We start from the raw sequence: 25190 nt of genomic DNA, 5'->3' as shown, positions 1-25190 counted from the left end.
CGGCTTGCTTCGCCCGGCGCCGGGAGCCTCCGTCCGGCCGCTGGGGACTGGAGGTGCTGGCTAGCTGGAAGCTAGCTGGCTTTAGCCAGGAATATCCTTTCACCCCAGCGACCTCAAACAGCTTTGACGCCTAGTCACACGGGTAATTTATTTCACCAAATTGCCTAAATTTACACCTTCCTGTCGATGCATGCTCTGCTTTGTATGTTGGGAATGTGTTGTCTAACAAGGGGATGACAGGCTTAGCATTAGCCTTTAGCTGAATGGTCATACTGGTGGATAATAATCAAAGTATATGTTTGTTAACTGGCAGAATGCTTGGACTGGTTTTAAAGTGGTCATTTATGTTATTTAACAGTATTTATTAAACACAGGATTGGTGAAGTGTAGATGTCATGTCTGAGCTGTCACTTCCAAACACCCATCTTTTGCTAAGCAGCTAGCTTGTGTGAATCAGCTGCTATGCAGACTGGTGTTGATGTTGTCTTGGTTTGTGTTTCCTCTCCTCCCTACATTTTTTTTTTTTTTTTTTTTTTTTTTGCGACAGCCTGAAGATGGATTTAAAATAAAAATGAAGGGTGGAACTGTCCCATCATCAACATAGGAGGGGTGTCTCTCAAAGGTATGTTTGAGATATTTTTGTCTCAATCACACATCTTTTGTTGACTCTCAGTAAACAAACACATTGTTCACCAGTGACAACTTCCAACTAACCAGAGGCTACTGAAACTTTTTTTTTTTTTTTTTTTTTTTTTTAAAAATGACATTACTTTATCACAATAGTGTCTCATGAACTGCTTTGTGAGAAATGTGGTGCAAATGGCTAAATCCACACATTTATTAAGCTGTATGTTGTATAGACTTGGCATATGTTTGATCTTGCCAGCCTGTCCACAGAGCTATTGTGCAGTTGTGTTTCCATACTCAAAGCAAGCTTGTGTCTAGGCCAGTGTTTCCCCACTCTCCACATCCTGTGTTTTGAGCAAGCTTCCTCTTTTGTCCAAAAGTGTTTAACTTGCATTCTGATCAGGGTCACAGATTGCAGAACTGCTCAAAGAGTGGTTTGTTTAATCATGAGGGGGTTTCTGGTGGATCTTGTTTTTGCATAAATTAAAAAATATTCAACATATTCTCAAACTGTTGAACTTCAACTACATGGACAGTGTTTCGTCGGCTGTAGCTTTTTGTCTTACTGATCACTTTCTACAGCCTTCAGTCCATTTACTTGAACAAGTCAGCTTAGTATTTACATGTCATGAGGTTTTGTATATTTTATATTACATCTTGCATTAATCACTTCATCTGATCACGGATAATTTTAACATACCAGAGTGCTGTTTTTAATTGAATATATCTGGTTTTCCAGTGTATCATTGTAGTTATTTTTCTCTCATGTTGTCTCTTGAGAAAATTAGATTAAATATTGTCCAGATGTCAAACACGTTTATGATTTCTGGTTCCGCTCATAAAACTGTTATCAGTATAGCTACTCAGAAAACAAAAACACCAATAATAACACATGCCGGTAATGTTTTAAGTTGCAATATTGTGCTTTCTTTTTTTCATCAGTGCGGGTTGTTTCCTTGAAAAAAATAGTCAGATTTTAGATTTTAATGTTTAAACACCTATTATGATCATAGCTGAGTAACCACTGACATTGCACACCCAGATACCAACTTAAAAAAAAGTAGGATAGGACATACACACATCTTTTGTCTTGATTCATAATAATATTGGTCATAAAATATATTAAAATCAAGGAACAGTCTTGTGAAAGCTTACACAAGCACACATTTAGTCATTACTGTGTATTAATCTGTAGCTGAGTCACTGTGTTTTTGTGCTTTATGAGTGTTGGACCTTAGCAGTTCGCTTTAAGTGGTTTGTCACTGAGGCCCCCGATGACTCCTCACTTCCCAGCACTTCATGACAGAAGGCTAAATGAGCTACTGTTATCGCGACTCATAAAATCCAGCTACTTTCTTTCTTGGCATGTTTTCTGTACTAATTTTGAAGTACAGATGTGCACCAATCGGTTACAACAAAATGACCACCTGCCTACCGTTGATTGGTCCGCCTTGTGCAGAAAAAAAAAAGTTGTGGACATGAGCCATATGTGTCGTACTTGAATCGTAGCAATAGGTCTTTGGACCTTGTAGGTTGTTTAGGTGAGGCCTTTGTGGATTAAGCTCACTTCCTACTGATGCCATAAGATTGGAAGCTGCGCTGAGCACTTTAAGTCCTTCCTGAGCATTTTCATTTTCCTTTTTCAACCCAGCATTTTAAAAAATTTTTTATTTTGTTGCTTCAGGGGCGGCTGCTGTAGGGAGTGTTGTTGCCATATGGAATCGGAACAGGGGGATAAAATTAGTTCCCAGAAATGTTTAAGTAGGTGGGCAATGCCAAGGAACATCCATATGAATGCAAAGTGGATTCATAATGTCCTTGTTCATAAAAATAGTGATGAAATGTTACCAAAACAATAGTGTGTTTGCTTGGACTTGGGAAACCCAGCTTTATTCATTTTACCAGTCAGTGGTTTTAATGTTTTGCCTGATTATTGTATTGTGGTATTGTTCTCAGTGCTGGCTGACAGCGTCAATATCTGGCTGATCATATAACTGATAGTACAAATCCAAAAACACACGGCAAAATGTCAGCATTGTCACAATAGATAAAGCTGAGATATCATGGTTTATCTGTGTTGTGTCTGATTTGAAAAATGTCAAGAAAATGAAACGTTTCACTGTTATTTTCTGTCTGGCATGAGGACATTATTTTGTAAGCACCATAGTTTTATTTATATGTGAATGGAGGGATGGGTGTGTGTGTGTGTGTGTGTATGTATGTATGTATGGATGGATGGATGGATGGATATAGTCAGTTAAAAAAAAAAAAAAGCTAGTTTGTGGTTCTCAAAGAGACAAATATTTTTAATGGAGACAAGTTTATTATTTTCTAATTTAGCATTCATCTTTAGAAACTCAGAGTAAGGTACAACACACCTTGTAAATTTGGATGATTTGAATGTGTCTTGTTGGGTCTGATCGAGCTTTTATTAGAAGATAAGTGGACAGACTTGCTCTTTGCTTTTACTTTTCAGTCTTTATTTATTGCCAAAACAAACTTGAATGTAGATGACTTTGGAGTAATCCTCATTGTTGGTGGTTATTTGTGATGGGTATATATGATATATATAAATAGAAACTGCAGATATTGGTTTGAGATACTTTTTACAGTTCCACCCTGATATGTACTTCTCCAAAACTTTGTCCCTGACCTGTTTTGTTATTTCAGTGAGGCCTCACTGGATTGAGTTTGTTCAAATCAAGTCAAACTTTATATTTCTAAAGCACTTTTCATTTCAGAGGCAACACAAAGTGCTTTACATGTTCTTTATAGTGTCACTTGATCTGTTATAATGCACATTATTGGATCTTTTATAACAGATGAATACATTTTGGGAACTGCAAATAATTGCAGTTGCAAGATTGATAGTTATTTTTCCTTAAGTGATTTTGTCAACTTTTGTTGTTGTTTGTTTTTGGGTAGAATAGAATACAAACAGTTTGGTTACACTATTAAAGTATCAATTCATAACTTGACCATACCTAATCTTCAAAAGGGAAGTGCCCTCTTTCCTCTTTGCATTTAATGACACAAGTCACACAGTGTTCATTGTTTTAACTTGTTTTTCTGATCAGAAAGATATGAACAGATAAATGACTCATATTTAAAACATTTCTGTCACATAGTTTGTAACAAAAATAAAGTTATTTAAAAAAAATATATCTTTAAGGATTTCCAGTCTTAACCAGAGTGACTGGTTGTAATCATAAACAAAGTTTAAGTGGCAGTGCAGCTCTTCTGGCAAGTTATTATTTTGCTTTCAGTTAGAAATACGTTTAACTCTTTAGAGGTTAAAGTGTGATATTCATCGTCTACTGATGCATAGAAAGCCTTGCTTATTTGTACACAATTGAGCATGTGACTTCTACATTTCTGTAATTTATCAGTCAATGTGTAAAGTTTTCCAGTGGTACGTTATTTGTTTCTCATCCCACAAAGAAAATTTAATAGACTTTGTAATTATGACATAACTGTCAGAGTTTCCCATCTTTGTCACTTAACAGCATAATAATGTTGTGACAAAGATGGGTTACTCTGCTTGTTGAACACATGACTTTTGTTGTACTCTTTTAGATTTTAATTTACTGAAGTTGTTTAACTTCTTCTTATGTGGTTTAACAAGTGTGCTTGCTCTGCTAAGTTCATGTAATAGTCTGAGCCATGGTGGGTACACACAGATTTAGTCTGCATTTTTGTCAACTCTTCAGCCAAAAACAATTCACGCTGGTGAGGACTCATAGTTACCAACAACCTTTACTAACTGGATCAGATTTTTTCTTTTTTAACACTTTGCTACCAACATTGAAAAAATGGCTTAATAAGGCTTTTTAGGTCACATGACTAAAACACGTACTTCCTCTTACTGTAAAAGTTGCACGCTTTCTAATGGTCTATGTTAGTTGATTTATTCTTCTTTTCCAGTGGCAATGCAGAAGAATGTAGTAGTCTCAGCAACAGCTTGAAGTAATTGTGTTAGATATTTAAACCTGACATCATCATTGGGAAAAAAGTAGCACAGAGTTTGCAAATTTCAGGGCGTCAAAATTACAACTAAGTGCTGTTATTTTTTAGGTTGTGCTCTGCAGCTAAATTGTGTAACTGTGCTGAGAGACTAAGAGGAAGATGCCACCCAGGCCATCATCAGGGGAGCTATGGGGCATCCACTTGATGCCTCCCAGGTATTACACGCTTGCTTCATTGATCATAAATACAAATCCACTTGTATTTCTGCTTCGACAAGTGCTTGATTAGCTGAGTTATTTTTCAACTGACAGAAAAATGTACAAACTAATGCAGCTTTTTCTGCTTGTTTTGATCATATGATTAAAAATTAACAAGAAATTCTCATTAAAACGACCATAGAGACACAGCAACAAAACGGTCTCTCATTAACATAGCATTGGTACATCTGCAGGATCCTGGTGGACTGCCTGCTGCCCAATGGGATGATTTTAACCCTTGAATGTCTCCGCGAGGCCACACTCAATACCATCAAACATGAGCTGTTTAAGGAGGCGAGGAAATATCCCCTTCATCATCTCCTACAGGAGGAGACATCCTACATCTTTGTCAGTGTTACACAGGTGACAACTCTAAATTGACTTTTTTCAAGAAAGCAGAAATCTGTCTGACATTTCCAGGTCAGCCTTAACTGCTAACAAAATGAATAAGTTTAGATCAGATACGGGTCTTACCGAGCAAGAAAGGTTCCTTTTTTTTTTTTTTTTTTTTTTTTTAAAGATTTGTGGAAAGCCAATGTCGAGCAACTTGAAGGCATTATAAAGTGGAACAAGTTCAGCTTTAGAAATATTTAAGAAGCGTTATGTTTTTCATTTTTCCAGCATTCATTTTGCACCTGGAGGATTTCCAACTCCCACAGTTATCCATCAGTAGCTTTCATGAATAAAAGCTAAAAAAAAATTGACCTCACCCCTTTCTTTTTCCTTCACCAGGAAGCAGAGCGCGAGGAGTTTTATGATGAGACCCGCAGACTGTGTGACCTCCGACTCTTCCAACCTTTCCTCAAAGTCATTGAACCAGTTGGCAACAGAGAGGAAAAGATCCTCAACAGAGAGATAGGTGACAGGTTCTTTTACTCATTGTACCATTATAAGTCTAAATATTTGCTCATTTCCATAACATTGAATTCTTTTTGGGAAAAACAGCATTAAAGTGAAAACTCTTGTGGATTTATCTGCAAGTCAAGTCAATACAATACTCACATCAATGTGCAGTAAAAGTGTTTATTTGGGTCTTCGTTCTACTTTTCAGGTTTTGCCATTGGTATGCCTGTGTGTGAGTTTGATCTTGTGAAGGATTCTGAGGTTCAGGATTTCAGGAGGAACATCCTAAACGTTTGTAAAGACTCAGTGGAGCTGAGGGATGCCAGTGGACCCCACAGCAGAGCGTTGTATGTTTATCCGCCCAATGTTGAATCGACACAAGAACTTCCCAAACACATCTATAGCAAACTTGACAAAGGTAGGCAGCAGTTCTTGTCTTAATTTATTAATTTCACTTCCCAGTGAGGTATCTAATGAAGTACACTCAGCTGAAATGCTACCAATGTGATGATATTCTATTACTTAGACAGAATATAAGAATTTCATTGCATTTTATTGCGGAATAATTAATGTAGGGTTGCTGTTTCTGTGTAATTCCCTTGGGAAAAAGAGTTTTTATTGACTTTTTTGGTCAGCTTCTATGCCTGTTTGTTTCTGTCTGTCTTTTGCAGGTCAGATTATTGTTGTAATATGGGTGATTGTTTCCCCAAACAACGACAAACAAAAATATACGCTGAAAATCAACCACGACTGTGTGCCGGAACAGGTAGGATGGAAACACCATCCATCATAGCTTTTTTTTATTATTATTATCTTTGAATGTTGAAACACTTGGTTATCTGTTTAAATATATTCACGCTTTAAGAAAATATACTGAGCAAACCACCAACACTGCCGGTCCAACTTCTAATGCCTGCGTCTACATGTCCAAAAGGTGATTGCAGAAGCCATTCGAAAGAAGACACGCAGCATGCTGCTGTCCCCTGAGCAGCTGAAGATGTGTGTTCAGGAATATCAGGGTAAATACATCCTCAAGGTTTGTGGCTGTGACGAATACCTGCTGGAAAAGTACCCCATAAGCCAGTATAAGGTAAGAAACTTTAGACTTATTTAAGTGACTTGTCATTTGTGGCTTAAGTGAATGAAAAGTGTAGAATCTGAAACGTAAGAGACACGTGGTCGGACTTATTTGTGACCCATCTCTGCAGAGACTCAGAAATCTGTCAACTATGTTCAAATGCTGCAGTTCAATAAAAACAAAGTGGCCTGTTATTACAGACTTTTAGGATGATATATACCAGAAATTTCATTTTCCATCCCTTATTTCTGCTCAGCTGTTGTGTTTTTTGTTTGCATTGAAGTGCCGGAAACATTTGCTTCTGTGCAGTTTTAAAAGCTCAGAGCCATATCACAGACATTTACACGGCACTGTTGACTTTATGGTCACTCAGCAGCTGCTGGAAAATCATCAGTTGACATTATTGATTCCAGGTTAGTCACAGTGTAACTCAGTCATCCCTGCATAAACTTTATATCACCTGTTCTTGTCTTTGTCTCTCCCTCTAGTACATCCGTAGTTGCATCATGCTGAACAGGATGCCTAACCTGATGCTAATGGCTAAAGACAGCCTGTACTCACAGTTGCCTACAGATAACTTTGTCATGCCATCCTACTCTCGACGCATCTCCACGGCAACGTCATATATGAATGGCGAGGCAGCTTCCAAGTCGCTGTGGACCATCAATGGGACTCTACGAATACGAATTTTGTGCGCCACATATGTTAATGTGAATATACGGGACATAGACAAGGTGGGAACATCCAGTGTTTACAGAAAAATGCCAGAATTTTATCAATCAATTAAAACAAGAGATGCTTGATGCTAGTCTTTACTATATTGATGATATTCTAATATGAATATAACATGACAAGATCAGGAAAAACCGTAAGGGCTTTATTTTAATATTAAGTAACAAAAAAAACGTTATATTTGTTGAACTTTTGTGAAAATTCACAGATAAAGATGAGTCTCAGAAATACAGAAACGTGTTGAGTGAGACTAAAATGTTTTGTAGCTGTATCAGTTTGTTGTTTTTTCAGTTGTTCTCTTTCCCATCTTCCTACTTCCTCACATCCTGTAAAAGCAAACAGTCATTGTTGAGGTGCTCTGTGAACAGCTTAAGCAAAAGGAAGCAGTTGTGTTATTTTATGCTGGTTTGTTTTCTGGAGATGTTTTTAAATGGGACTCAGCTACCAGACTGAATACAGCTTAAAAGAATGAAGCATTTTGTGCGGCATCTGGTGCAGATTCTAAGTATTGTATTTCCAGAATAAAGGACAGTTTGAATTTTAGAGATAAAATCATATTTTCTTATTACTCCTAATATTCCTTCAAATTTCTCTTATTTTTGTCTCATCTTTGCTTACAGATATATGTGAGGACTGGGATTTACCATGGAGGTGAACAAATGTGTGACAACGTCAACACTCAGAGAGTACCCTGCTCTAATCCCAGGTAATTTATCATCCTTCATTCAATTCAGTTCAAGTCATCTTTATTTGTATGGCGCCACTTCACAACAATGTTGTCACAGGGAACTTTACATACACATCATTTTAAGCCAATTCATACATATCCTATAATAGAAACCAACTGATTGCATCGAATCATGACTTTGATCCAATCCCCCATCCTGAGCTGGACGCGGCAACAGTGGGAAGGAAAAAACTCCCCTTTAACAGGAAGAAAACCTCCGGCAGAACCCGGCTCAGGGAGGGCAGCCATCTGCCTGGACTGGTTGGGGTGGAGACGACAGGAAAGACAGAACAACATGTACAACTGCACTTATTCAGGAAGACCTGCGGAAAAAAGGAGAAATAAGTTAGAGATGATCATATTGTCATATATTTATTCATTAATACATTAGAGAAATAGAGCGAGGTACTTCTCAGTGCATCAGGTAACATCCCCATTGCTACATAAGTAATGAATGGCTAGACTACCCATAACTATAAGAGCAAAGAGCATAACCTGGATAGTTGGGACCCGTACATGCAGACTCCAACTCAGGAGATGCTGATATCCTAACTATAATAATCATGAAAAAGGAAGGTTTTCAGCTCGATCTTAAAGGTGTGGAGGGAGTCTGCCTCCCGAACCCACAGTGGGAGCTGGTTCCATAAGAGAGGAGCCTGATAGCTAAAGGCCCTTCCTCCCATAGTACTCTTTGAGACTCTAGGAACCACCAGTAAACCTGCAGTCTGAGAAAACAGTTTCACAACAATGAATTTTAAAAGACAGGATACTTTCCTCTCCAAAGTTGACACAGTTTGTTGATTTATTTATTTATTTATGTTTTCTGATATGTCTTTGTTAAAAAGGAACAAAAGCACTGCAGCAGCCCTTTGTTCTTACATTAGTTTTTATACAGTACCTCCATCCGAGTGGATCGGTGGACACTCAAGTGGATCAAGTGCTTTTATAACCACAGGAAGATTTTTTTCCTTAATATGCACACTTAAAATGCATGACCTTTCACTGATTACAATAAAAATAGCAAAAAGAAATCAAGTAGACCAGAAAAAGGAACCGAAAGCTTTTAACATTTCATGTTATTCTACTGCAGTAATCCTCTTTCCAGTCTGCACCACCAATTTACATTAAGCAGTCGGAGGCAGGAGGGTAATTTAGGAGTTTATCCCTGGTAGTAACACTAAACTGCTGTATTGTATTACTGTTTAACCTGTCTGGATTGCCACTTACACTAGAGGTAAAGGACATTCTGTTGTGGCAAATGCCCAGTCGGACAGTCTCTGATTAAAAGAAAAACTTGTGGAACTTGGAAATGTGAAATTTGTTTTGCAGAGTGTTTTGTAGTAGAAAATACACAGCGGTCAACTCTGCTCAGGCTAAATGTCCACAGTTGCAGAGTTGGTGAGCATTCAGTTTAATTTTAGGCATTTCCCTTTTTTATTTAAATCACCCTACCACCCTTCTGATGGCATGATCTTTTGCACTGTAAAGAGATTCGTCTTATTGATCATCTTTATGTCTATAATATCTTTTCCTCAGATGGAACGAGTGGCTCACCTATGACATGTACATCCCAGAAATCCCCCGAGCAGCAAGACTCTGCCTCTCAATCTGCTCTGTCAAAGGCAGAAAGGGAGCCAAAGAGGTAGGATAGAGCACATCGAAAGACTGGCCACCTTTCTCAGACTGCGTTGTAGCTATTACCACCTCAGTAAGATTGCAGATTTGTTTAACCAGTGGCATCCTAATTCATAGATCCATTTATATCTTCACAGAAACATCTGTCTGTCTCGCTCACAGCCCCACACTGATGGGTACTTTTTCAGTGCAGATTGAATGACATGCAGTCTAAAGAATGTAAAAGTCCAGACTTTGCAGACAGCTTGATGTATTCTTGGATGCTGACAGTAACATAAATAAGAGAGAAGCATGGAGGAAGTGCTGAGACCACAGCTGCACAGGGTTATCTTCGTTATTTCAACGCTTAGGTCTTTGTCTACTTTAATTTCTGTTTTACACAAAAGAGCAAAGATGATGGAGAAACAACGAAACAGAAGCAAGAGCAGCCCACATCTTAGACTGTTCTACATATTTCTCATACTGCCCCCCAGTGGAAACAAAATGCCAATCCTTAAAGACGTGTGTGAAGCTAAAATCTTTTTTAAAAAAAAGAGAAAAAAAAAAGTGTCAAACTATTTAAAGCTTTAGATGTTTAGCTGCCATTTGTTTGTGTTACATGTGATAAAAACTCCACGCTGTGTCTCAGTCTGAGTGTATGCGTCCGAGGTGAATGGAAGCCGTGGTGTCTTCTTTTGGCTCTGTTTAATTACTAATCAGTCATGAGCTCCGTGGTGGCAGAAAACATGGCATGAGACGCAGAGAGCAGGGTGTGCAAGCAGCGGATGGCTTTGTTGTGAATGGAAAGAATTTACCTAAAAGCTATTTAACCACATAAATGACAGCAGTCAAAAGGAGTTTGATGAAGTTTGATAAATTTATGCTGAATGTCACATGTGTGAGCGTGTTCCTGTTATCCGGTCTGATATTTGAAACGGACACCCCTGGTGGTTGATTTGTCTTTCATCCGCATCTGTTTGGAAAGCTGTAAGGGAAAGGTGTGTGTGTAACGTATCAGTGAATGCCAGTGATGGATATTGTAACAGACACCTGGGGTGACTCCTGTCTCCTGACGCGCAGTGCTAGGTTGATGTCATGTTAGCAGGTGCTCTTTCGTGCCCCATTTGAATAAAAAATAAACGTAATTCTTTCGCAGCCTTTTGTTCGAACACATGCTGATGGAGAGGCACATTTTGACTTGCCATCTGCATGTAACTCTGTCTGTTGCTCTTTTGGCCTGTGGTATCTGTTTTCATCTCTGTCCTTAGGTGAAAAATCACTTCCGGATATCTAAAGCAATTTCCAGGCCTTGTTAAGATTTAAAAGATGACTTTGATAGAAACGGATTACTTTACAGTGTCTCACACACAGATAAGCCGCAACTTTCCTTGACATTTATGGTCCATTGTTGAAGCTGTGTCAATAATTATGATGTGGACCTCTTATTTAAACTTTCAGAGGCTTGACTCACAAAATAAAGTAGAACTGGTTTGTAGCTTGGAAACTGGAACCAAAACACGTCCTTTTAAAATGGTTTAGATGTAATAAAATTTATTTTGTGCATGCAGATTATCACCAACTTTCAAAACATCTTACAAAGACTTAGCATCCACTTATTGCTTCAATAGTAAAGATGAAATCTTATCTTTGGGGACTGGGAGGGTGTTAGCTTGGAAAGTAAATTATTATTTTAAAGACTTACTGAAGAAACTAATGAAAAAGGTAGGAAAATCTACAAATCTTATCTTAGAATGTGTTGTCTGAGTTTCTTCTGTGTTGTTGAATTACTTTTAGAACAACAGATTGATTCTTATTATTTATACGAGTTTCACTGAGAATGATTAGTGTAAAACTTTAGTTCTTCCTTCAGAAAACTTAAGACTTTCTAGAAAATTTTCTTATGAAGTCAACATAGTGCACAATAATTTACTGTCTGGGTTTGTGTGTGTGTGTGTGTGTGTGTGTGCGTGTGTGTGTGTGTGTGTGTGTGTGTGTGTGTTGTTTTTCAGGAGCACTGTCCACTTGCTTGGGGTAATATCAACCTGTTCGATTACACCCATACCCTGGTGGCTAACAAGATGGCGCTGAACCTCTGGCCCGTCCCACATGGCCTTGAAGACCTCCTAAACCCCATTGGGGTCACTGGATCCAATCCTAATAAAGTATTCATATGTAATACCTTCTCTTTGAAAGTAAAACAAAACAGATAAATACATGTAAAAGACTAAATTGAAATAAATAAATGAAATTGCTGCACATTTGTTACAGTGAAAAATTGTGCATAAAGAAGCGAAAGCTTTACTTTTTAAGAAATACTTTTATACTGGTTTATGAAAGACGGCAAATAATTTAGTTTAACTACATTTTTATGAATATATGTTGTTCAGGAAACGCCATGCCTGGAGTTGGAGTTTGACCATTTCAGCAGTCCCGTCAAATATCCAGACATAAATACAATAGAAGATTATGCAAACTGGATCATCTCCAGGGAACTGGGGTTTAACTACAACCTCTCAGGGCAGGTATAATACATTTTTGTTTCCATCTAGCTGATTGAGTGTTTTATAGTTTTTCTGTATGAAAGAAGGACCAAAGCACACAGATGTGAGGCTGCAAGACTTTTTTTTGGAGTGTACAGGTTGTATCTTTTGTGGAAGACTAACACTGATATTATGTATCAGACAAATGATATAGGCCAAGCATTTTAATTCTAATATAAGAAATCCATTACAAGTGTCAAATATCTGTTTTATTTTAGTTAGACTATTAAAATTTCTCAATAAGAGGGTTGCTGATAAAAGGTCTTCGAAATTTCCCTTTTCTTTAGACTTATTTGCAGATTGATCTGTTTTGCCTGTTATAACCTGTGCTGTTGAAGACATTGAATGCATTTGGATGATCTGTTAAATTAGACGTGATCGTAGCCTGAAGATATTGTCTCACTCCACATTGCATAATAAGGGCGCTCCCAGCGTTTGACACACTCACACAAGATGATTAACTCAACACATCATCTCACACTATTTACAACCTCTCACATGGTGCCGTGTAAGCACAGATATTTGTGTTGTGCATGACACCCACTCTCATGTAATTATAGTAGAGGTGGTTTTGCATATGTAGTGTCTTGTATTAGTGTTTCATATGAGATATGTGTTCACAGCCTTCAGTTACCATGACTGTAAATATGATTACATTTAGCAGTATAGACTGTCTAGAAGTTATGGCGGATGCTGCAGCCAATTGCTTTGATTTCAGCTGCTGTTTTTCCACGGTGTGTTAGGTTTTATCATGATGAAAAGCTGCAACTATGAAAGCCACTTGTTCTTTAAAGCTCTAAACCTTCTTAACTCCAAATCACAGAAATGGTGAAATGCAACGAACATACAGACAGATTTCTGTAGTTACTTTCACAGATGACGTGTTGAGGACAGAAGGGGTCGGCATTGGTTGTCCGTGAGTTTTAGTGTGGTTTGGAATAGCTGTCTCTGGCCATCCTCTCTTGACTGGAAAATCCCAATACAAACCCAAACACTGAAGTCTTTATAGTTTACTTTGGGCACTGAATTGATCGATAATGTGCAAATAATGGGCTTCATAACATGGACTGTTGTCAGATCAACAGTTTACTACAGAACTTCACTTTTACTTGAACTGAGTTCCTCTCCACACTTTGTTCGTGACTCAGTAGTGCCAGTATAAGTTACTGTCTTCAGTTACTCATGATGGTGTAGATGATGCTGTGTCTTATCAGATTTCTAGATGATGTGTTGCTTGAGAGCTGTGACTTCTGTGGTGTTAATGTGACATGCGGTTGAATATAATTTGCCATGTGAGAGAATGTGAATAGTGCAAGTTGATGTGTTTAACAGTTCAAGCTGTGTGTATAAGGAAGGTCCATCGTGTGCTACATAAAGTGATGATATTATGTGGCTTTATAAAGACTAGAAAAATGTTTGATCTTGTCTCAAGTATAATTAAAATCTGGATTATCCTCTTCAAGCAGGAGGCGACTACTTTTATAGAAATGTGGCTGGTTTGGGGATATTTTGGTGGGGAAAAAAAAGTAAAACAACATTAGAAGGTATAAGATAAACCATGTTGCTGCTTTGTGTTCCAGCTGCACTGCAGCATCGTCTCACAGAGCATATAAACATGACAATAGAAAAAATGTATTATTGTGTTCATTTAGATCAAGACTTTTAAAGTACTTGAAAATATATTAATCATACTAAAACTGTATTACACTGTAGCTCTCAAAACCACACAAGATAAAACAGTTTTAGGTTGACTTTAGGGCTGTGACGATATGCTTTTGTCCCGATTCGATTCCAATTTTTTGGGTGCCGATTCAATTTAAATTGCAATTATCACAATTCTTAAATATTGCTGATTTTTGTAGATTAAAATAAAAAAACTGAAATGTATAAAACTTTTTTTTTTGCTTCTCATTTTTCTTGATTTCAGTGAGGAAAAAACAGCACAGTAGCCAGACCATCATTTTGCTGCGATAATGCCCAGAAGATACGTAAAAAGATCAATTAAAACAATAACATTGACAAAAAATTCACAATGGATTATTTTTATTTATTTAAAAAAAAAAAACAATTTTTAAAACTATGAAGCAAAAAATCCCAAATTTCGATTTTTTTTTTTTTTTTTTAAATCTATTTTCCCACCCCTAGTTGACTTACTCCTGCAGATATGCACTCATCTAGACTCAAAAGTACCTACGTACTCTACACATTCTTCAAAGTTGTTTTTATTGTGTTTTCTGAAAAAAGGAAAGTTATTTAGTGTGTACTACTATAGCCAAATCCCCAGCAAAGCTTCTCTCGTGTACATATTCCTTTGTTTCATGGCTAAATGTGTCAAAAACTGAGAAAAGCAATCCATTTAGCTCACCTGTCACCATGCAGCCCCTTAAAGCATTTTGCTCAAACAAAATCCTGATTTTTGTCCCATTGTATTGTTTGACAAAATCATGAAGTCACTTTAAGATTATGTAAAGTCACTGATGTTGGTTCTACTTGCATGGAAGAGGATTCCTAAAAGATTTTCACACATAGCCCACAACATATTTTCCACTGTAGATATTTTGGTCGATGAAGTATGAAACAATGCTTTCGGCTGCTTGTAGTTTTCTCTGTTGGGGCTCATTTTAAGTGGCTCTGACACAATGTTCTCTCTCTGTTGTGTACTACTGACTGTTCCAGTGTGGATTTATAAAGCTGGTCATGTAAATAAAAAGTGTGTCGCATTTGATTTCTGCTGTGTTTCAGAGCAATCGTGTGGCCAGAGATCACGCTCTGACAGAGAGTGACACTGAACAGCTGAGACAACTGAGTAACAGGGACCCTCTGTCAGAAATCACTGAACAGGAGAAAGACTTTCTCTGGAGATACAGGTTTGGAAACACACTAATTAATCATATAGCGCATAATTATGCTTGGTCTACATTTAGCCGGAGGAGTTAAATACATCCGTGATCTAGTGCTCCACATGTAATAGCAGGACGAGGAAATAAAAGCAACTCAAAGAATGCAGCATATAGCACTCATCTGCTTTTTCTTTCATTGATAGGCACTACTGCATGAACATCCCTGAGATCCTTCCCAAGATCCTTCTGGCTGTCAAATGGAACTCCAGAGATGAAGTAGCACAGGTAATGCATTTTATACATGCATATTGTATGAAGTCTCCGTCTCTTTCTGTCTATGGCTGTACACATACATACATACAGTTCTAGACAAAAGTTTGGACACAAATACTCATTCAAATTGAATGGGTATCCAAATGTTTTGACTGCTACAGTATATGCATTTTTTTTTTCTTTCATCACTTATGTCAGTACTACCATGGGAAACCTCTTGTCTATTTTTTAACCCTATTTCATGACTGGACATCTATAAATATGCTAATCTGCCCGTATCTGTCTCCCTCCCTATGTTCCACTCTGCTTAGCGCTTTATGGAGGTCATTCAGCCATAACTATTTGAATAAGAGAATGATTTTCAAGAACAGTAAGCTAAATTATACAAGGTTACACGAGACCAGAGCTATATTATAATTGAAATGAATTAATTTCCTATTGCTTTCTACCAATGAGATTCCTGGCCAACCGCTTGGAGGTCGGCCAGCTCTGGCCCTGGTGACTCTTCTGACTGATGGCTCACTCATTGCTGAGAGCTGCTGCTTTCCAGTTGGCCTTTGTTTTAATGTCCTCTCCACCTATCTTTTGCCAGCTTCTCGTGTAGCTTTTGCTAGTTTCTCATTTAATCAGTTTGATCCAGTGCTTGTAAAAAGCCCCACTCAGCTTCCTCCCATCGTCTGTGTGGAGCATACTGCCTGGGTGATGTTTCCTATGTGAGACTTTAGGTTGTTCTGTGCAGATTCAAAGCAGAAACCCTCAGCTGTAATGCTGAAAGCTGATATTGTTGAGAGCTGTCTTGTCACTCATGACAAAACATCTCATCAACTTTTAGAGGGTTACCCTGTAACTTTTGGCCACTAGGGGCTCTAAACCTGAAACTTCTCACAGGTTACACAACACCGTTGCAAAATTAGGCAATAAAATGTTCACACAAAGCAAAAACATTACTCTGAGTTATAGTTTTGAGCATTAAATGAAGCAGTAACTTGGTACAACTCATGTACATGACTATTGTGATGAAAACGTCAGCTTTAGTCGTTAGCTTATGGGACATTACATAGTACTGCTTCATACTGAACAGTGTATGAAAACCATGAAACTAAACCAGGTTTGTTGCTTATTGTTCTGTTACTTTATTATTTACATGAATCATAGAGAACAAATTTATTGCATGCAAACCAGCCCAACTAGTGCAAAATGGTTAGGGAGTCACATTAGCTTTGGTCTTTAGACAATTAGCTTCACATTGCCATTAAAAGTGGAGGGAAATAGTAGCACAAAGCAGAGCCCTCTGTGTTTATAGACAGGGAGCCGTAAAGCAAAGCGCTCCAGGTCACATGACCCATGAGAGATGGATTGCTCCTGCAAAGTTACAACGACTGGTTTCTGAAGAGGGCAGTCCCCTCGGAGCACCAACACCCATCAAACACTGTATATTGACCCCAGACGTTATCCATTTTTACTCGCATTAGGCTGATGCTTGAGTCAGCGGTTATGCAGTTTCCCTTTTAACACAGATAAAAAATTTTCCTGTTAGGGTCATTTTAACAACAGCTTTTTTAGTTTGTTTTGTGTTTTTCTTTTCCAAGAACAAGTCCGTACTACTACATGGAAAGCTGTGTTTTAGGTTCACTTTTAAACATTTTGGTTCAAATTTTAGGTAGTAATTTTGTATTTTAGTCCTTTAAATGTTTGTCAGATTAATTTGTGGTGTTTGGTTTGTGTTTTTCTCAGATGTACTGTCTGTTGAAGGAGTGGCCATCTATCCGTCCTGAGCAGGCCATGGAGCTGCTGGACTGTAACTATCCAGACCCCATGGTCAGGCACTTTGCTGTACGCTGCCTTGATAAATACTTGGCCGATGATAAGTTGTCCCAGTATCTGATCCAGCTTGTGCAGGTAGGTTTCAGTCAAATATTAATAAAATGAAATCTATACTTCACTGCTCCTCAGACAGTGCTTCATTCATGTACTGTTGCTCTCAGGCAGGAATGAAAACAGACTATAAACCAGAATCTTGAGGTTTATGGTCAGTTCTTGTGAAGTGGACACATAAAGTGGTAGTTCTTTAAGTACTTACAGGAGCAGTGAAGAAGTTTCTGAAGTTGCTTTGTGTTCAACACATCCACTCTGTAATGCTTCAGGTGTTTCTTAAATAATAAATGACTCAAAACAATCCTCTTTATTCACCATATTTTTTTCAATTTAGGTGTTAAAATATGAGCAATATCTTGACAATCCACTAGCCCGTTTTCTCCTCAAGAAGGCACTGACCAATCAAAGGATAGGACATTTTTTCTTTTGGCATCTCAAGTGAGTCATTCATTCATTCCCTCTGTCTCCATGGGAAGCTTAAAAATACGTCTCTCCATTCTTTACCGTCACTTTGTGTTCTCCTGACAGGTCAGAAATGCACAATAAAACTGTGAGTCAGAGGTTTGGGTTGCTTTTAGAGGCTTACTGCAGGGCTTGTGGCATGTACCTCAAACATCTGAGTCGGCAGGTAGAGGCCATGGAGAAGCTCATCAACCTCACTGACATCCTCAAACAGGAAAAGAAAGATGAGACACAAAAGGTAAGATGAGGAAACTCCTAAACACACTGGGACATGTTCATTTTCTGTCTCAAGACTGTTAAGTACGTTGCAGTCATGCTTCATTATGACATATGGCTTTTGCATTGCTCCCTAGTAAAGCTGTCTACTTCCATACCTGAATAGTTTTATTGTCCCACTACTGCTTCTTGGATTTGTTAGTTATTTGCCTTCATAGTTTCAACAGTATGTGTGTGAATATTTGTTGTGTACACATTCGGGCTGTGACAATATGCTTTTGTCCTGATTTGATTCGATTCTGATTTTTTGGGTGCCGATTTGATTTAAATTGCTATTTTCACAATTCTTTGATATTGCTGATTTTTGTAGATTAATAATAAAAAAATGTATAAAACTTTTTTTTATTTTTTTTATTTGCTTGTCATTTTTAGTGATTTCAGTGAGGAAAAAGACAACACAGTAGTCAGACCATCCAATCTGCTGCTATAATGCTTAAGAAGACAAGTAAAAAGATCAATAAAAACAGTAAAAAAATGATGCATTTTGTAATGGATTACTTGTATTTATTTGAGAAAAAAAAAGATTTTTAACCAAAAAAAAAAAAAAATCTATTTTAAAATAGTGAAGCAAGAAATCCCGATATTCAATTTTTTATTCAATTTTCCCACCCCTCGTACACATTTACATGCAGAGGATTTACATAGTTTTGGTTGTGTTTGTGTGCTCTGAAGGTCCAGATGCGGTTTCTTGTGGAACAGATGAAAAGACCTGACTACATGGACGCTCTGCAGAGCTTCACCTCTCCTCTCAACCCAGCACATCAACTAGGAAACCTGAGGTCAGAAGCAATAAAGGAGCTGTGTGTTTTCAGTAGTTAGATGTGTGTAAACAGTGAAGGTGGAGGAAAAAAGTCAGTGTTTGTAATAACTCGGAATGACTTTCCTTTGTGCACAGGTTAGATGAATGCAGGATCATGTCATCAGCAAAAAGGCCATTATGGCTGAACTGGGAGAATCCCGACATCATGTCAGAGCTGCTATTTCAGAACAACGAGATTATCTTCAAAAATGGAGACGGTAACACACACAACGCTCAAACACACACACACACCAGCACATTCCCTAATAAACTTTGTTTTGAACTTCTGTCTCTCCAAAGCATGAAAGCATAAAAGCACTTACACATTTTAAAAAGCTTTGACTCTGTTTAAACTGAGAGAAGTTCGCTCGTCCTGATTTGTCCTCTAAAACTAGGAAGCATGTTCAACGCTAGTGTGGACACAATGCTGTTCAGAGGCTGCAGATTGGAACAGTCACAATAACTAGTCTTTACTTTGTGTATCTGTTTAATCTGTGTCGTATTGTCTTCATTGTGTGTGTTGTAGACCTGCGCCAGGACATGCTGACTTTGCAGATCATAAAAATCATGGAGAACATTTGGCAGAATCAGGGACTGGACCTCCGGTACTCATTTCACTCCAATTTCCCAGCGACAGTTTCTCAGTCTGCTCATTCTTGATGTACTTTTCAGGTCTAAGCAAACATCCTATATGTTTTTTTTGCAGGATGTTGCCTTACGGCTGCTTGTCTTTAGGGGACTGTGTTGGTCTCATTGAGGTGGTCCGCAGCTCCCACACCATTATGCAGATTCAATGTAAAGGAGGCCTGAAAGGAGCTCTGCAGTTCAACTCAAATGCTCTACATCAGTGGCTAAAGGACAAAAACAAGGGAGAGATGTGAGTTTTCTCCTGATACTGAAGGCTTTAGAGACTTGTGTTCATTATGACTCAGATTTTAAACAAAATCTTTTCAGGAACCATCTAAAACTCTAATTTATTTTTATCTAACGGTATCACCACTCTGAAAATATTTGTGCATATATCTTCCTATGTGCAGGTATGACATGGCTGTGGATCTGTTCACGAGGTCTTGTGCTGGCTACTGTGTAGCTACATTTATCCTGGGGATTGGAGACAGGCACAACAGCAACATTATGGTCAAAGATGATGGACAGGTAACACATTTTCACACACAACACTTGGTATGAACTTCCCTTTGAAATATTTCAGTCCCAGAGGGATCCTCATGAAATCAAAGCAAAGTGAGAGAGATTCCACATTGTTACACTTATGGTCTTACAAATCAAACTAACAGTGTTTAATTAATACTTTATTTACGCACCGACATGTGATGTAAATGTAGCTCAGATTTTGTGGATCTTTCGATAATTGTGGCTCATTTACCTCAGAATTACCCAGAAAATCTTCTTTTAGGAAACTTGCTTGATTCAGGTTATTTTTCTTTTTTAGGAATTATAATCTACTTAAAATGACGAGATGTAAGCCAGTTACCCAGTAAGAGAATCACTCTGAGTATAGATAAAACTAAAGAAGAAAGGATTTAAAGAGACTAGTTTGTGTCCTGTTTTTCACTCTTTCACTCCCCTTCAGCTGTTTCATATAGATTTTGGACATTTCCTGGATCATAAGAAGAAAAAGTTTGGATACAAGAGAGAGCGAGTTCCTTTCGTGCTGACACAAGACTTCCTCATCGTCATCAGTAAAGGATCACAAGAGTGCGCAAAGACCAAAGAGTTTGAAAGGTACTTCAGGCTTTTACCTCTGCTTTTCTCTTCCTTTTTGTCCTTCATGTTGAAAAGCAAAGGCTTTGACAGCCACCGCTAAGTGTTTTCACTTCCTTCAGTTACCTATGGGTCTGGATGGATAACCAGCATTATGTGGGTCACATAAAGGAAACTTTTTACCACTGCAGAGATTTTCCTCTGTCAACATTACCTCGTTTTCCAAGGGAAAGTGAAAGCAGAGTACAGGGACAGTTTGGATGAAAGATGACAGGAAACTTGGAGCCATCTGTGCAGAGACCTGCACAACTTTCCAACAAGTCAGTCGAGACATTTTCCCAGAAGCCGGCGTGTTTAACTAGTTTGTAAAAGTAAAAGTTTTATAAACACTGGAGAAACTGAAAGTCTACAAATCCCTTTAAGCTTACAATTAATGGAGCTCTGACCATTACTTCCTGATTTATGCTAAATCATAAAGAATGACTGGATAAAAGTGTGACAGACTTCTACCTTTTTACAAAAAATATAAAGAAACAAATCAATAGATGCACATTTGAAATGTTGGTTTTAAAGTGCATCTGTGAAACATCGTGCCATCTTAATTTCATCCATCTTTTCAGGTTCCAGGAGATGTGCTACAAAGCTTACCTGGCGATCCGACAACACGCCAACCTCTTCATCAACCTGTTCTCCATGATGCTGGGCTCTGGCATGCCTGAGCTGCAATCATTTGATGATATTGCTTACATTAGAAAAACACTGGCTCTGGAGAAAAGCGAGCAGGTGAGGAGGCTTTTTTTTTTTGTAATCTATTCTGTAGACTGGCCCTATTTTATTATTTTGTAGAAGTGGAGCTTGCAAAAGCATCGACGCTCCGTTGGTGATTTTCTCATCACAGACTGGGAGAAAATGTAGCATTTAAAACCTGCCTAAAGCCAATCTTCCATCAAAGCAGAAGCAGCTGGGAAGCTCCACGGTGGAAACCTGTTCATAGGAACCTCTATAAGCTGTATGCTCCCCAGAGTTTGGCTTTAAAGACTAGTGATCAGAAAACAAGTTGCTGCTTACAGAAATGCATGAATTAGGCTTATTAAAGATGAAAAAAGTCCTCTGGTCTCATGAGACTGTCTGGTCCAAAACCTTCCATCAGTCAAGAACCAGCAGCAAAAATCAGACAGAAAAATCATGTTGGTGTCTATTCTCAGTCACCCAGTTTATAGTAATCCTGAGAGTTAATATAAAGCTGGTTTTTGTTCTTTTTCAAACAAACTTTTCTTAAGGACATTAATCAAATAATTTTTTTTATAAAGCACTTTTCATATAAAAGTAGCCCAAAGTGCTTTACATAAAAACCATTCTGGCACATTGAAAACAAGAAAACAAGTCCAGTTGCCTTCAAGATCCTAAAAGATTATGGGAAATAATGGATGATGCTTAATGCAGGGAAATTCCTGCTGACAACCTGCCGCAGGGATTTTAAATGGGGATAGATGTTCAGCTTCTAGTGGGACAATAAGCCGAAGCATCCAGCTAAAGCAATGCTTCAGTGGTTTAAAAGGAAATATTGACGTGTTAGATTTGCTTCGTCTAATCCAGGGGTGGGCAAGTCCGGTCCTCGAGTGCCACAGTCCTGCAAATGTTAGGAGTTTCCCTGCTGCAACACATCTGATTCAAATCAATGGCTGATTAGCAGACTTGTGCAGAGTTTGATGTTAAGCTGTCGACGACCAGAGTTGCCCACCCCTGGTCTAATCCCAGAGTCCAATCAGGAATCTGTGGCAGTGTTGTAAACCAGTAGAACACACCCACCTTGCTTTCAACAATGGACAAAAATCCCAGTTCCTAGATGTGCAAAGCTCGTAGAAGCGGACCCTGAATGACTTCTTGCTGACAAACGGTAAAAATGCAAATCTCTTGAAAGCAGAAGGTGCAATCAGAAAATAAATAAAAATGGACACTTTTTCTTCCACTTAATTCAGACTAATCCTTTTGATAAATTTTATACAATAAACTTTATTAACTCTCTATTTTCTACATGGTGCAGGAGGCGTTGGACTATTTTATGAAACAGATGAATGATGCTCACCATGGAGGGTGGACCACCAAGATGGACTGGATATTCCATACGATTAGACAACATGCACTGAACTGATACCTCACACACCAACAGTCCTCCAGTCCCACCACCAAGTATTTATTTAACCTACAAAGAAGTGTCAAAGTCATTCAGAGACTTTCATTTGCCTTTTGAAGCAGAAACGCTAAGAGCCCTGCGATGATGGACGATTCCACTGGGACAATTTTTTTTTTTAAGCACTTTTTTGTGAAACATGGTTCCTGATGGTTTTTTTTTTTGCATTTTCATATTTTCTGGTCTTTGTTCCAATGAAGTCTTGCACAATCCTTTGCTTCTGTCAGGGTCCCCACCCTGACCCTGTGAAGATGGGTCTAAGCTGAAAGATGCTTGTATCCGTGGCTACTATGCATTTTTTTCTCTTCCTTTTTTTGTTTTCTTGTTTTGTCACCAAAAGGAACAAAATTCTCATCTTCTGCTGCTCTTTAAAAAAAAAAAAACAACAAAACAAAAAGCATAAATTGGACAAATACAACTTAAAGAAGCTGCATCTGCCAAGGTATTCATGTAGCCACAAAGTAAGTCGAACTTGCTACCACTTTGGCCATATATGGACGACAGTTGGACTCAATCTCATCGCTACTGAGGAGACAGCAGGCACAAGGAATTTATTCTAATTTAGTCTAATTTATTTTATTTAAAACAAGTGTTATATTTTGGTTAATGGGAGCTTCTCTGATGTCTTCCACCATCCTGCCTCTAACATTTGTTTTGGCCTTTATTTCCCACCTTCATGTGACATTTAAAGGCTGGAAAATCGCAGAAGAGTCTTTGGCTTGTTATGTGCCATTCTACAATCTCCCAGCCTCCCACAGTCTTCCACAGCCTCAGTGAAGCAGCACTCTAACTTCGGGATTATTGGTAATGCAGTGTTAAACACCTGCATCAATATCAGGGTGACGATGCCTCTCCATCGAAAAAAAACAGCACTTAAAAATGTTAGAATGACAAGTAGATTTATTGAATTTATTTATGTATTTAGTTGATTTCCCATTGAACAAAAACAAAAGCCGAACTCTGAAACTTGTTTGTGTGTAATTGTTGGGGAATTTTATGTGTTTGTGTTTGTTCCAGCTTCTTCCACCTAACAGCGCTGTACTCCGTTTTTCTCTCAGAAATGAAGACTGCTGATGCCTTTCTTACACTTTCATGCTTGTAATTTGGCCTTATTAGTAACCCAGTTTTTTTTCTTATTATGGCTTGTTTGCAGCCCTGTGTGGGAATAATTTGTTTTGGACAATAAAACGGAAAGGGTGGAGGTGCCAGTCTAAAGTTTAATCGGTAATGTGACCTCTGGGTGTCTCTCTTGTTCCTATGGGGAATGTCATGTCTTCCTCCTGATAAAATGCCTTGGCAGCACATCACAACACTCCACAACACTGAAACCTGTTAAGCCTGCGCAGCTCTGACCTAGGTGAATCCTAGCAAGCCGACCCTGACACGACTGTGGAGCCAAAACGTACGGCAGTGTTCAGGGACGCCCAGATTTCACTCATTATGCATTATTTGTATTGTTGATGGTTTTCAGCTTCTATTAGAATGCCTTTTGTTCATAGACAAAGTGCTTTTTAAACGTGCTTATTAGACATTTATGTCTTTTTTTTCTTCAACAGACACTACTGGCCTTATTTCAGAGACTATTTCTGCAGGGTGATGAAGTCAAACCCTACATATTATTGTGAAAAGCTGATTTATGTGTTGTTGTTTTAACAATAGAAGCATTTGAGACTCATGCTTTTGCATCATTGTAGTGAAATTGTATTTGTGGCATCATGTTAGTTGAGTAACAAATTCTTTAAATTTAATGGCGTCTCCTTTAAGTGAGCTTAGTAAGGACAGAGCCCACTGAGCCATAAGGGTTTTTTCTCCACCTAAACCTCCAGCGTCACTCACTCGAGGCAAAAAAAAAAAAAAAGTAAAATAAGATGATGGAACTACTAGTCAAAATAATGTAAAAATGTGTTGCTTGGCATGCAGCGTAATCACTCATCACATGATTAATCAGCAGTTTGTCCAACCTGGATCATCTAAATGTACTCCAGGGTTCAAATTAAGGTAATTTTGAAATGAAATGAATATTTTTTTTTTATGTGGCAGGTGATGACAGCTAACACAGGGTTACAGCTTGAACAATGCCTGGCTGTTTTTGGTATGAAATTTAGCCGACAGTAAACATCCTCCTCAGCTGCGCTGAGCAGCTCTCATGGTGAGGAGACAGCGTTTCATATGAAACGGTGCACCCTGTGATCTCTCTGTGTATGCAGAGAGACGCTTGGATGTATAAATGAAGCGAGTTTCTCGTCTTATTGACCACACAGCGTGAAAAAGTTCCAACTGATTGTATTGAAAAGCCAAAGTAGAGGTCTGTTCTGATGTGGCACGCACGTGTGATGCCATATTTGCGCTTTATCATTGGCTTGAATGT

At 38.3% G+C, this 25190-nt stretch overlaps 1 protein-coding gene across 1 annotated transcript; it reads left to right on the top strand.

Moving 5' to 3' along the window:
* LOC306759751 (phosphatidylinositol 4,5-bisphosphate 3-kinase catalytic subunit alpha isoform-like) lies at window positions 1–25092 on the top strand. Its single transcript, XM_079245477.1, has 26 exons — window positions 1–142; window positions 548–622; window positions 4702–4808; window positions 5045–5213; window positions 5583–5709; window positions 5902–6111; window positions 6365–6459; window positions 6628–6783; window positions 7260–7505; window positions 8124–8209; window positions 9767–9872; window positions 11854–12006; window positions 12232–12366; window positions 15127–15251; window positions 15428–15509; window positions 17232–17396; window positions 17707–17810; window positions 17901–18072; window positions 18783–18889; window positions 19006–19127; window positions 19436–19514; window positions 19616–19786; window positions 19947–20064; window positions 20501–20652; window positions 21252–21414; window positions 22676–25092. The coding sequence occupies exons 3-26, from the start codon at window positions 4753–4755 to the stop codon at window positions 22781–22783; spliced, it is 3207 nt and encodes a 1068-aa protein (XP_079101603.1). The 5' UTR covers window positions 1–142; window positions 548–622; window positions 4702–4752; the 3' UTR covers window positions 22784–25092.
* Window positions 25093–25190: the final 98 nt, after the last annotated feature.

The sequence above is a fragment of the Telmatherina bonti genome (assembly GCF_933228915.1).
Source record: "Telmatherina bonti genome assembly, chromosome: 8".
NCBI lineage: Eukaryota > Metazoa > Chordata > Actinopteri > Atheriniformes > Telmatherinidae > Telmatherina > Telmatherina bonti.
Note: the sequence above shows the minus strand (reverse complement) of the source record. Positions and strands in the feature narration are given on the sequence as shown.